The sequence below is a fragment of the Ahaetulla prasina genome, chromosome 1, assembly GCF_028640845.1.
Source record: "Ahaetulla prasina isolate Xishuangbanna chromosome 1, ASM2864084v1, whole genome shotgun sequence".
Taxonomy (NCBI): domain Eukaryota; kingdom Metazoa; phylum Chordata; class Lepidosauria; order Squamata; family Colubridae; genus Ahaetulla; species Ahaetulla prasina.
This window is the reverse complement of record NC_080539.1, coordinates 25,807,341-25,819,816: the sequence shown is the minus strand read 5'-3', so window position 1 is coordinate 25,819,816 and position 12,476 is coordinate 25,807,341. Positions and strand designations below refer to the sequence as shown.

The window sequence follows — 12,476 nt, the reverse complement described above, 5'->3', positions numbered from 1 at the left end:
TGGCAGCTTTAAGACTTGTGGACTTCAACTTCCAGAATTCTCCAGCCAGCATACAGTTGAAGGCCACAAGTCTTAAAGCTGCCAAGTTTGGGGACCCCTGTCCTAGAATCTGCAGGGTATATTATATCTGTTAGGCTGAGGATGGTAAGGATTGAGTTTGGCAACTTTCTGTCTGTTATCTGCAAGCAAAACACTGGCTGAGCTGTTCCATGTCATTCTTGGGCTTAGCTGGACATCAACGTTGCCAAAGTCAACCCTTAACTACCCTCATCCAAATGAATATTCCCTGGGAGATTCTAGGGTGTGGCTATTCAAACTCTCTTTCCATGTCTCCTATCTATTTCTGGCTTGTGCTGCCTCTCGTGTGTCCCCCTTCCCGTGCTGGAATATGCTTCCTCCTTCCTAAGAAGCTCATTGTAGTCCTTCAAACCACTTTCTCCTCCGTGGGCATCATCTCTCACAGTTATCTATTCTCTCTCATATTATAGGGCAGACACAGAAAGATGGATATTAAGATGGCTGATTCCAACTGTTAGATCACACTTGGAATACTGCATCCAGTTTTGGTCACCCAATATAAAAAAGATGTTGAGACTCTAGAGAGTTAGAACAATTAATCAGTGGAACAACTTGCCTCCAGAAGTTGTGAATGCTCCAACAATGGAGGTTTTTAAGAAGAGATTGGACAGCCCTTTATCTGAAATTGTATAGGGTTTCTTGGTTAAAGAAAGGCCTTCAAGGTTCCTTCCATTTCTGTTATTCTCTTAATTCAACTGAACATTAGGAAGAAATTTACATGGGAGAGAACCTGCACAGTGGAACTAATTACCCAGAGAGATAGCGATTCCCCTTTGTGAATAATTAATTAATTAATTAATTGATATTTCTAAGCAGTCCATCTCCATCAAAAGGGGTTATATAGTGTAGAGAAGAATTTAATTTGGATTCCTGCATAGAACATGCTTTAAAGGAGGGATTCCCAATCCCCGGTCCCAGGTTTATTAATAGTCCGTGCCCGCCAGTAACCAGGCTGTGCAAGCAAGCAAAGCCCCAGCTGTGCAAGCATGGGATCCAAGTAGCATGTTAAACCACGCCTCTTCCCCCCCACTCCCCGGATCTATGGAAAAACCGCCCTCCACAGAACCGGTCCCTGGTGCCCAAAAGGTTGGGGATTAGTGCCTTAAGTGATTGCATGATGTGGTTCCTATGACTCCAGTATTGCAGAAAAGAATAGAATGGGAAAGTCTGCTACAGATGTTTGAGTGGCCAATAGGGAGAGCTACGCTATTACCCTAGATCAGGGGTCTGCAAACTTGGCTCTTTTAAGACTTGTGGACTTCAACCAGGACTCCACCAACTTTCTGACCTTCAAACCTTTCGCCGCAAGCTTAAAACACATCTATTTATCTGTGCAGGACTGGACTAGAATTTTAATTTTAAATTTAGTTTTAATGGGGTTTTATTATTTTAATTGTAATTTTAAATTTCGGCCTAATTCAATAAGTTTTTTAATCAGTGTTTTATCTTGTATTATATTTGTATTTTTATCGGTCTGTAAACCACCCTGAGTCCCTCAGGAGATAGGGCGGTATAAAAATTTGATTAAAAAAAATAAATAAAATAAATTTCCAGAGTTCCTCAGCCTTAAAAGAGCCAAGTTTGCAGACCCCTGCCCTAGACTTCCCATACTAGATAGACGCATTTGTCAGCTGCCAAATGTATAAGCAATAAGTATGGTTCAGTAAAATGAGAATATTCAATTCATGATCATGATCCGAAATACTCACTTTCGAGGACAGGAAACATTGCCCTTTCTATTTTGGGTGTTGTGATACCATCATCTTCAAGATCCAGCTGGCTGTATGACACCATGGTGGGGTCAGAGTGACTACCTTATCTACCTGACAACCTGTTTGCCCCCCCCCTGCAAATAATTAATTAATTGGGCAGGGCATTCCCTTCGATGGTAAGGCTAGAGAAAGTTATGAAGATAAACATATGGGCAAGAAATGCTAATGACTGCAGACCTGCAGATTAGTGTTGCTTGGGAAGAGAAACTGTCTTCTGAATTTATTTTGTAACACCTGCAGAGCACTCTGGGTGGCTCTTAATTTCCCCATCCCTTCTTCTCCCCCTTCTGGCATCTTCATCCTACATATTCCCTCCCTTCATGTATTTGCCAGTGTTGTGACTTGTGTGAAGATGAGCATAGAAGTGTGTGTGTGTGAGAGAGAGAGAGAATACAAAGATAGCAATCAACCAGCTTTGTAAATGAGACACCGTATTTTACAAACAAGATATTAAGTGTATTTAATAGCCATTCCTTCAGCTAGTGTAAATTAATGTTGTTTGCCCTGAGGTTCCATGTTTAGGAGTCTCGCTCATGACAGGAATATGTACTGATATGCACACTAGTATACTGTGTATCATGTCCATTCATTTCTTTGGGATAGGGCAGGGGTGTCAAACTTGTGTCGTCACGTCGTTGTCATGTGATGTATCGCGACTTTCCCCCCCTTCACTAAACTGGGGGTGGGCGTGGCCAGTCAGTGACGCATCCGTCCCATGGGCCGCGAGGTTGACACTCCTGGGATAGGGGAATAATTCTCAGGATTGGTTTTTAGCTCTGGCAGTGTCAGCTTGACAAGCTGAGGAAGTTAGGCATTCGGTGACATTTTCTGTTTATTTTTCTTTTCTTGTCTATCTGCAATTCTTATTTGTGGGGAGAGGCACAGTTATCTTAAATTCATGGTTATCTTTCTTGGAGGTCAAGAAACTGATTTCTGACTATCTGAGAAAGGGGGGGGGAAGATTGATCAGAAGAAAAGGAAAATAGTTTCCATTAAAACAAAGCTGCCAACCAAATCCTTTTCCCATGCTGATGTCCTTCAACTTCTCACAGGTCCATACGGGAGAGTGACGATGAGGAGGAGGAAGAAGAACGGAGACAAAGCAGGGGCTGCACCCTTCAGTACCAGCATTCCACCCTGCAAGTGTTCACCCAGTTCCACACCACCTCCTCAGAGGGCACAGATCAGGTGGTCACCATGTTGGGGCCTGAGTGGATGGTGGAGGTCACAGACCTAGTCAGTGACTTCATGAAGGTCGACAACCCACGTGTGGCACACATGGTCAATAGCAAAACACTAGCTGGCAGGGAGCCGGGTGCTACCTTGTTCAAGGTAAAAGCTAATCAAGTGCTGAACTAAATATATATATATATATATAGTATTAGTTGTATAGGATGGGGGAGGGAGGGAGGGAAGGAAGGAAGGAAGGAAGGAAGGAAGGAAGGAAGGAAGGAAGGAAGGAAGGAAGGAAGGAAGGAAGGATATTGATGTCATTCCTCAGATGCACAAAATCCCAGTAAATGCCATCGGATTTTCATTAAATGATCCACAAGCAGGTCCTCAGACTGAGCAGATTGTCTGTTGTAATGGCAAAAGTGAAGGAAGGATAAGTTTACAGATATCCAGATAAACACTTTGCTTATGCATTTGAATGCCCTGTTTTCAAAACTATCCAATCCTTTCCCACCCAACATATCCTATTTCTTTATTTTCTAGAGCAAGAATAGCAATCCAGCATAATATTTCCACTCAATACCTTTTATTTTTTTTAAAGAGAATCTTCGGTGGAGTCAGTGCAAGGAGTTAGCAACCAGTGAACATGAGTTTGGGAATAGGAATGACATATTACATAATAATATGTAATATTAAGTATGTAAATTAAATATGCAATATGTAAAAAATGGAAACGAATCAAGGAAAGAAGCAACCTGGAATTAAGGAGAAACTTCGTAACGGTGAGGACAATTAACCAGTGTAACAGGTTGCCTTCAGAAGTTATGGGTGCTCCATCACTAGGGATTTTAAAGAAAAGACTGGACAACCACCTATCTAAAATGGTATAGGGCCATGATGACAAACCTAAGGCATGTATGCCAGAGGTGGCACACAGTGCCCTCTCTGTGGGCACGCGAGCCGTTGCCCTAGTTCAGCTCCACCACGCATGTGTGCGTCTCCCATCGGCCAGCTGGTCTTTGGGTCTCTGCCATGCATGCGCGGGAGTTGGGATGCATGTGAGGGGCGCATGCATGCATGGGAGTGGAGCATGTGTGGGGGCCCATGCGTGCATGCACTGGGGCCTCACGCCCATTGCATTTTGGGGGTTCGGGCGCACGGGTTCTTTTTTTTTTTTTTAAAGTTTTATTTTTACAATCATATCAAATAATTCATCCAATGTACAGTTATATACAATTAGTCGGGCCTGCCCAGTCACCACCCCCCTTTTTAACACTCTCCCTCCTCTACCTTCTTTTACTTTCCAAACCTTCCTCTCCTTCTCTTATCTACCTCCTCTCCTCCCTCCACCCTCCACTCCTTCTCCCTCTTCTACCCCTCTTCCTGCCTCTTCTCCTCTTTCCTACCTCCTACTCTCTCTTTTTTCCCTCCCCACCGTTCTGAAATGGCAACTGGGCCGACCTGACCCTACATTAATTATATTTATACATCTTCAATAATCCCTGTACATTAACCATCACTCCATCACTGGCCTCAACCCCCCAATTCCCCTCCCCCTTACCCCCCACCCCGACTTCCCAGAACAAAATGCAGGGTATCAAAACTAACAATCATAATCTAAAATAATTCCTAAATTATAATCTCTAGTCTCTCCACACTTAGTCACACTCTCAATTCCCCTCTCCACGGGTTCTTTGAGCACTCAGTCTGGAAAAGGTTAGCCATCCCTGGTATCGGGTTTCCTGCTTGAGTAGGGGGTTGGTCTAGAACAGGGGTCTCCAACCTTGATCCCTTTAAGACTTGTGGACTTCAACTCCCAGAGTTCCTCAGCCAGCTTTGCTGGCTGAGGGACTCTGGGAGTTGAAGTCCACAAGTCTTAAAGGGACCAAGGTTGGAGACCTCTGGTCTAGAAGACTTCCAAGGTCCCTTCCAGCTGAATTCTGACTGACTGATTGAATCCTTATACAGAGAATTCATATATGACGGTATATAACCCATTCAGTGTGTGTTTCTGTGTATTTAAAGCAGTATTCCACAACCTGTTGCATGTCAGATTATCAAGGTCACAGTTCCTAGCTAGCATAGAAGTTGGCTTAGTTTAGGCAGGCCTGGAAGGAGAGTTTTGTGTACTTCTCTTCCTCCGTTTTGCATTCCTCGCCCATACTCCTCTCTCCTGTGCATTTTCTCCCTGAACATTTCTGAGCAGGGCTTGACTTTGTGCCAGGAATCTCTGTAACTTCAATTAATTCCAGGCTTTGACATTGTATTGCTTTCCTAAGCAAAATCCCAGGCTGCCATCTTCAAAGATCATGCTTCTCAAGGTCATTGTGCTTCCCGCTGAGAAAATACCCTTTGAAGAATTTTCTGTGCATCTATGTGAAGGAGAAATCATGAATGGGTGATGATCTGTGGGCTGGCTCTATTATTATGAGAAGCCCAGTTCCAGAGGGAGAAATGGAAAATGTGGCTATAGATCTCAGGAGGCAGTTTTGAAATCCAGAACCTCAGAAGCTGTTCTGTCATGGGTATTTCTTTTTCTGTAATGTATTCCTTGCTCTTTTTTTTTTTAATGAAAACATATTCCTCATGTGAGATAAACCGTATTCAGTGCAGGAAAAAGATGATACGAGTAAGTTACGACAGCGATATTAGACTTGTATGCATGCTTTGTGCTGCAGTATATATGAAACCTTGCTTATCATTGAGCAATGCAAGGTATATTTTATTCCTTTCATACTCTTTTTTTTTTAAATGAAAGTTTTGATTCTAAGAATATCAGTATATGTTTGTCTTCCACTTGCTGGGCTTAAAAACGTCAGGTTGTTGTCTACTATTATCTGAAGAGGTTCTTGGGGAAAAAAAGAAAAGTCAACTAAAAAAAAATGCTGAAATTGGAGCAACTTTTTAATACGAAGAGATTTGGGCGAGGTAGCTATATAATGTCTATGTGCTACATTTGCCTTTCAGCATTGTTGTTTGCAGTCTCCAGCTCCCAATTTATGCTATCAACATTTTGCATTATATTAGAAAAAAAATGCTCAATTTGAAGGATCTTCCATTTAATCCAGAAATATCCATTTAGTGCTCTTCTTATCCTTTTAATAGGGTTCTTTTCACATTTCCAAAAATCTGATTCTCTGAATTCTCAGTCATAGTTCTTTATCAATAAGAGCATCCATTTTTTCTACAGGTAGTTTCTCCACTTATGGAAGCTGTCCTTGGTGAGACATCAGTGACTGTGGTTGATGAGAAGGTTACCATTGTGGAATTGAAAGCTCAGGTGGTCTCAAACCTCTCCCTTTCCCTTCATGCCAGCCCTGGAAATAGCCATACCATTGTGGCCAAGACAACAGCCCAGCAGACTCTCAATTTCTCCAAGCAGGTAATGTTGACCATTCTTAGAATTCTTTATAAAATAGAATTCTTTATTGGCCAAGTGTGATTGGACACACAAGGAATTTGTCTTGGTGCATACGCTCTCAGTGTACATAAAAGAAAAAATACATTTGTCAAGAATCATAAGGTACAACATTTAATGATAGTCATAGGGAAACAGTCAGTATAAATCTTAAGAATACCAGCAACAAGTACACAATCATAAGTGGGAGGAGATAGGTGATAGGAACGATGAAAAGATTAATAGTAGTGCAGATTTAGTAAATAGTTTGACAGTGTTGAGGGAATTATTTGTTTAGCAGAGTGATGGCCTTCGGGGAAAAACTGTTCTTGTGTCTAGTTGTTCTGGTGTGCAGTGCTCTATAGCATCGTTTTGAGGGTAGGAGTTGAAACAGTTTATGTCCAGGATGTGAGGGGTCTGTAAATATTTTCACAGCCCTCTTTTTGACTCATGCAATATACAGGTCCTCAATGGAAGGCAGGTTGGTAGCAATTATTTTTTCTGCAGTTCTGAAATTATCCTCTGAAATCTGTATCTGTCTTGTTGGGTTGCAGAACCAAACCAGACAGTTATAGAGGTGCAGATGACAGACTCAATAATTCCTCTGTAGGAATTAGGAAAGTACTATCACGCTGTAGTTCCCAGAAGCCCCCCAGGTTCAAGGGAATGGATTGGTCCCATTCTGACAGACGGCCAAAGAGAAGGCCAATTGTTCTCTTCAAACTGCAGAGAGAGGCCCATGGGAAGAGAGGTTGCTTCACTTGAGAATATTCTCTGTAGAACCAGGATGCACAGGAAAGATAGAACTTGGCCTGAACAAATTGCTTCGCAAAAATGTCCCTAACAGGGGACTGAATTTTTCTGTGCATTGATGTGAAAAGGGGAACTCTAGTTCATTGGAGAGATGATGAATCTTTAAAAGGTTCAGAGAAATATGCGCTTGGTGAGTTTTTCGGGTTTACTGGTTTTTGGGGTTTTTTTTAATCACTGAAAATTGCTGCAAAATTCTTCTCACAATACATTATCATGTCCTTGGGTTTGCTCAATAAGGTGAACAAACTCAGTTAAAGATCTGGCAGTTGCATTCACACAACATGCTTAAGCATCATTGCTTTTTAATCGGTTTAATGTTCTTGTTGCTTAGATTCTTGTTTGGACTCAGCCTGCATGTGTATAAGAGAAGGTAGCTTACCAGGGAAGGAAATTTTTTTACAAGATTTCCGTAGCTCATAAATGTTTATTTGATAGTTTGCTAGAGTACATCACATGTAGTCTACATATTCCAAATGATTCCAAGCAGTTTACAGAGTACGCTGTACAAAAAGAAAACATAAAGCCATTGCAAAATATTTGATGCAACCAATAAAAATAAAATAAAATAAAATAAAATAGAAATCACAGAAGAAGAATACCATGTCCAGGTTCCCTCCCTAGCAAGGGTGACATAAATAGCCATGTAGGTTTCCAAAGTCCTACAAATTCAGGTAATTCTTGATTTTCAACCATTTGTTTAAGGGCTGCTCGAAGTTACAACAGCACTTTAAAAAGTGGCAAATCAGTCCTCACACTTAAGACTGTTGCAGCAGCACCTCTATGGTCACATGTGTTGTGACCCAGGCCCAAGTAGGTAGTAGGAAACTCAGTCAGTGTAAAAACAAACTAACTTTATTTGAACAGCTGAGAATTACTTCATTCCCAGCATAGTTCAATTAAATGAAAGCAAATTCTTCCCAACACAATTCCTCTGTCCTATCACCAACCTTGGTCCAATTAGGCAAACTGCCAAAGGCCTTTCTTGGCCAAAGTTCAGAAGACACCGATACGAAACAAATGCAACAAGACAAAGCTATCAACGTTGTTTTCCGGCAAAGAGCCCAAATGCTGTTGCTGGTCTTTTAAGCCTTATGGGAGGGGTCAATCATCTCTTGGCCCTACTCCTGAGTCGTCCTCTCTTCTTTAGCTGCTCTTGCCTTTTGGCAGCTCTTCTCATGCGTGCATTAGGAACAGGCTCCTCCTATTCCTCTGCCTCACTACCATCAGTCTCTGGAGGCTCTGGAGTCCGCACCTCACTCCCTGATTGCCCTGGCCCCGCCTCAGCCTCCAATGCAGAGCCCTTATCTGGCCTTCCCCAGCCTCCAGGACTGCTCCACACTCTTCCTCAGCCTCATCGTTGTCTGACTCCATTGCCAGTTCCGCAGGCTGCTGGCGGACCATAACAACATGATCGAATTTCAGGAACTTGGCAACCTGCATATGTTTACAATGGTTGCAGCATCCTGGGGTTATGTGATTGCCATTCACACATAGCTGGCTTCCAACAAGCAGAGTCAATGGGGGAAGTCACATTCACTTAGTGACCATATGACTCACTTAACAACCATGACCCCCCCAAAAGGTCATAAAATCCAGTGCAACTCACTCAACTGCCTTGCTTAGCAACAGGTCTCAATTCTGATCTTAAGTCAAGGACTACCCATGAAACAGATTTTGCTGTCTTTCGTAATAATAGTGAAGTAGGGTCGGCCTTCTGGATTTTTAAATTTTTTTTTTTTGGCATCGATTAGATGTCATTTGAGGATGTCGTTAGGCAACAGGATATCCACTCAGGCTGCATTGCCAATCCCTTCAATTGGACAAGCTATGAGCTGCGGTGATGGCACAGTGGTTAGAGTGCAGTACTGCAGGCTACTTCTGCTGACTGCCGGCTGCCAGCAGTTTAGCAATTCGAACCTCACCAGGCTCAAGGTTGACTCAGCCTTCCATCCAGTGGTGGGTTTCAAATTTTTTCACTACCGGTTCTGTGGGCATGGCTTGGTGGGCGTGGCATGGCTTGGTGGGCATGACAGGGGAACGATTCTGTAAAAACTCCATTCCCACCCCCCCCAATGGAAGGATACTGCAAAATCCCCATTTCCTCCCGATCAGCTGGGACTTGGGAGGCAGAGAATAGATGGGGGCGGGGCCAATCATAGAGAGGCTCTGGAGCCAGGTGAGAGAGAAAAATGGGTGTTGCTCACCACCATCGAGGCTCTCCGGAGGCAGGAAACAGCCTGTTTCCCTACTTCTAGTGGGCCCAGAAGACCTGAAAATCAGCTGGCTGGCCCACGCATGCACGCCAGAGCTGAGTTCATGTGTCCACTGATATGGCTATGCGTGCCACCTGTGGCACACGTGCCATAGGTTCGCCATTACGGTCCCAGGAGATCCAGAAATACATTCTTGTGCAAGAGTTTATGAATGGTTCTAAACAGTTTTGTCTTTTTTTTCCCTCCCAAATAGGAAGCTCTGCTCAGTCTCTGGGTGTCGTACAGTGATGGCACAATTGCTCCCCTCTCTTTGTATGACCCAAAGGATTACACACTGGTGGTGACAAGCCAGGACAAGTCAGTGGTATCGGTGGTGCCCGAGCGGACCTTCCCACTAGTGAGGGCTGAAGGGGAAGGGTCTGGCGAGCTGATCAAAGCTGATCTGCTGATTTGCGAGAGCTGCCAGAAGACCAAACGCAAGAGTGTGCTGGCCACCACGTTGGCCAATGTCCGTGTGCATTTCAGCTCTGAGGAGGAACCTACCTATGACTATGAGCCTGTCCAGACTCCTAGCAGACCTGGGCGGGAGAAGAGTATGCCTCGCACCACACCTCGGGTGGAAATAGAGTGGCCTCTGGTGCCAAGTCAGGAGAGTTGGGCACCCAGCGTGATCCTTCCAACAGAGGACTTCCCAGCCATTCCCACCGGCTACGTACAAGTCTCTCGAGGACTCACGGACCTGGAAATAGGCATGTATGCCCTGCTCGGTGTCTTCTGTTTAGCCATTCTGGTGTTCCTTATTAATTGTATTGTCTTTGTACTCAAGTACCGGCACAAACGGATCCCGCCAGAAGGACAAACCAACATGGACCACTCCCACCACTGGGTCTTCTTGGGAAATGGACAACCATTGCGGGCCCAGAATGATCTTTCTCCTCAGCCTGAGAGCCCAGGCAACCCACTGGAGAACGTGCAGACCTGCTGCCATGGTGACCACCACAGCAGCGGCTCCTCGCAAACCAGTGTGCAGAGTCAGGTTCACGGGCGGGGGGATGGCTCTTCTGGGGGCTCCACCAGAGACCAGAGCGAAGACCCGCTCAATTCTCCCACTTCCAAGCGTAAGCGGGTCAAATTTACTACCTTTGCCACCATGCCCTCTGAGGAACTGGCCTATAATTCTATTCCTATAGCAGATGAAGAGGACTTGGAGTGGGTCTGTCAAGACATAGGTTTGCAGGAGCCCGAGGAGCTGCACAACTACATCCACAGGATCAAGGAGATTGCATAATGGGCAATACTTACAAGCCAAGGAGAGAGACTTACGGGGATGCTCTCTCTGGGCTTGACATGGCTAGATCGCATTGCCCTCCCGGGCTCTTCTCTAGCTCTTCCTCTCAGTGGACAAGCCCACCTGCACGACCAGGAATGGTTTTACAGGAAAACCAGACATCTTGTAGAATGGGATGAATCTATTCTTTTTTTTTTCTTTTGGAGGGGAGAGCTCTTACGAAAGGCTGCTTGTGGTACATCTATGGGTCACTCTGTATAGTTGAAGGCGACTTGGCTGGAGCAGGCTGGGTGCCATTACTCCATTAAAGTGGGGTTGGGGACTGACTGGCACCGTCAAGCAGGCCAAGAGAAGGGAGTGTCTGAGCCATGGTTGGTTAATGAGCCAGAGGGTGCAATAGGTCCTTGCACCTGATGGGTTGCTTGGGGGAATGTTACTCCTTGCCTTGCCAACATCCACTGCTGCCTTTGCTGCCCGTCTCTCTCTGAAAGGCGATGCAATCCTTTGATCTCTCGGCTTTTTTTTTTCTTGCACAATAAATGTTGACTCTTTAAAATAAATAACATTCAGGGATTCTGCTCGGCGCAGGGGGAGCCAAATGGAACAGTCTTTTGGTTGGTGGGGAGGGAGAAACCTCAGACCAGATTGCCATCGAGACACACACAAACACACACACACACACACACACACCTGCACAAGGTGGCTGGGAGTCACTGTTGCTATTTGGGAAGGGGGGGCTGAGAAAAAGGACTCCCCCCCCCGCTACTCCAAACACCATCTTCCTCTTCTAATGCCTGTACTGCTTCCTCCCTAGTTCCAGCCTATTTTTCCCCCCCAAAAAATTGTGTATTAACTCACCCTCTAACTCCAAGCAGAGGAAGAAATTAATCTTCCTGGAAGAAGCCATCTAATCCAGGGGTCTCCAACCTTGACAACTTTAAGACTTGTGGACTTCAACTCCCAGAATTCCTCAGCCAGCTTTTCTGGCTCAGGAATTCTGGGAGTTGAGGTTCACAGGTCTTAAAGTAGCCAAGATTGAAGACCCCTGATCTAATCCCTTCCAAAGAGGGATTGAGTTTCTAACCTACCTGGTTTTTACATGCGGGATGTTTGGGCTTGAAGATCTTCCAGATTGGTTTCTCCATCAGTTGACTGCCCTGTTGGGAGCAGTTTTCTCTTCTCGTTGAGGAAATACATTTTTTTCCTGTAGAAGAGGGAAGAGGGAGGTATAGCCACTAGTCTTTCACTGTGAGCACTCCCTGAACCCTTCCCTGTTCCCTTTCTCACTGTCTGAGCTTCTCTGATGTCCAGGAACATGGAAAACAAAGCTCTTCCCAAGGTGTAGATTGCAGGAAGGGTCATGATATAAATTACAAAAGGCCAAGCAAGATGGGGTCAGGCATGATGATGATACCCTGATCAGGAGCTGCTATATACAGGGGGCTGGACTTTACATTTTTATTTAAAAGAGAGAGAGAGAGAGAGAGATATCAGTCCAATCTGACTGCAGGATTCTTATTTTTCCAGAAGTCTCTAACCTGGCTCCTTGTCCTGTCTACTTATTCTTCTCTTTGGAAAAGAGAGTTGATGCTTGCCAGTGAAAATACTGGATTTGATCCTCAGACGGATCATGATATCCTTGACAATCAACCTGGTGGGCGGCCTCTGAGCAAAGTTGACGAATCTCTTGACATTGCTGTTCCTCAAGAGTCCTGGGAAACTGTCCAATATTGGAATGGGAG

At 44.5% G+C, this 12,476-nt stretch overlaps 1 protein-coding gene across 3 annotated transcripts in view; it reads left to right on the top strand.

The window, feature by feature from the left end:
* Nucleotides 1-11,677, top strand: part of TMEM132E (transmembrane protein 132E) — a 259,674-nt gene extending 247,997 nt beyond the window's left edge. For all 3 annotated transcript variants that reach the window (XM_058164471.1, XM_058164472.1, XM_058164473.1), the window contains exons 7-9: nt 2,903-3,182; nt 6,214-6,405; nt 9,700-11,677. In XM_058164471.1, the coding sequence (XP_058020454.1) occupies nt 2,903-3,182; nt 6,214-6,405; nt 9,700-10,734 (1,507 nt within the window). In that variant the 3' untranslated portion in view covers nt 10,735-11,677. The remainder of the gene's footprint in view (nt 1-2,902; nt 3,183-6,213; nt 6,406-9,699) is intronic.
* Nucleotides 11,678-12,476: the final 799 nt, after the last annotated feature.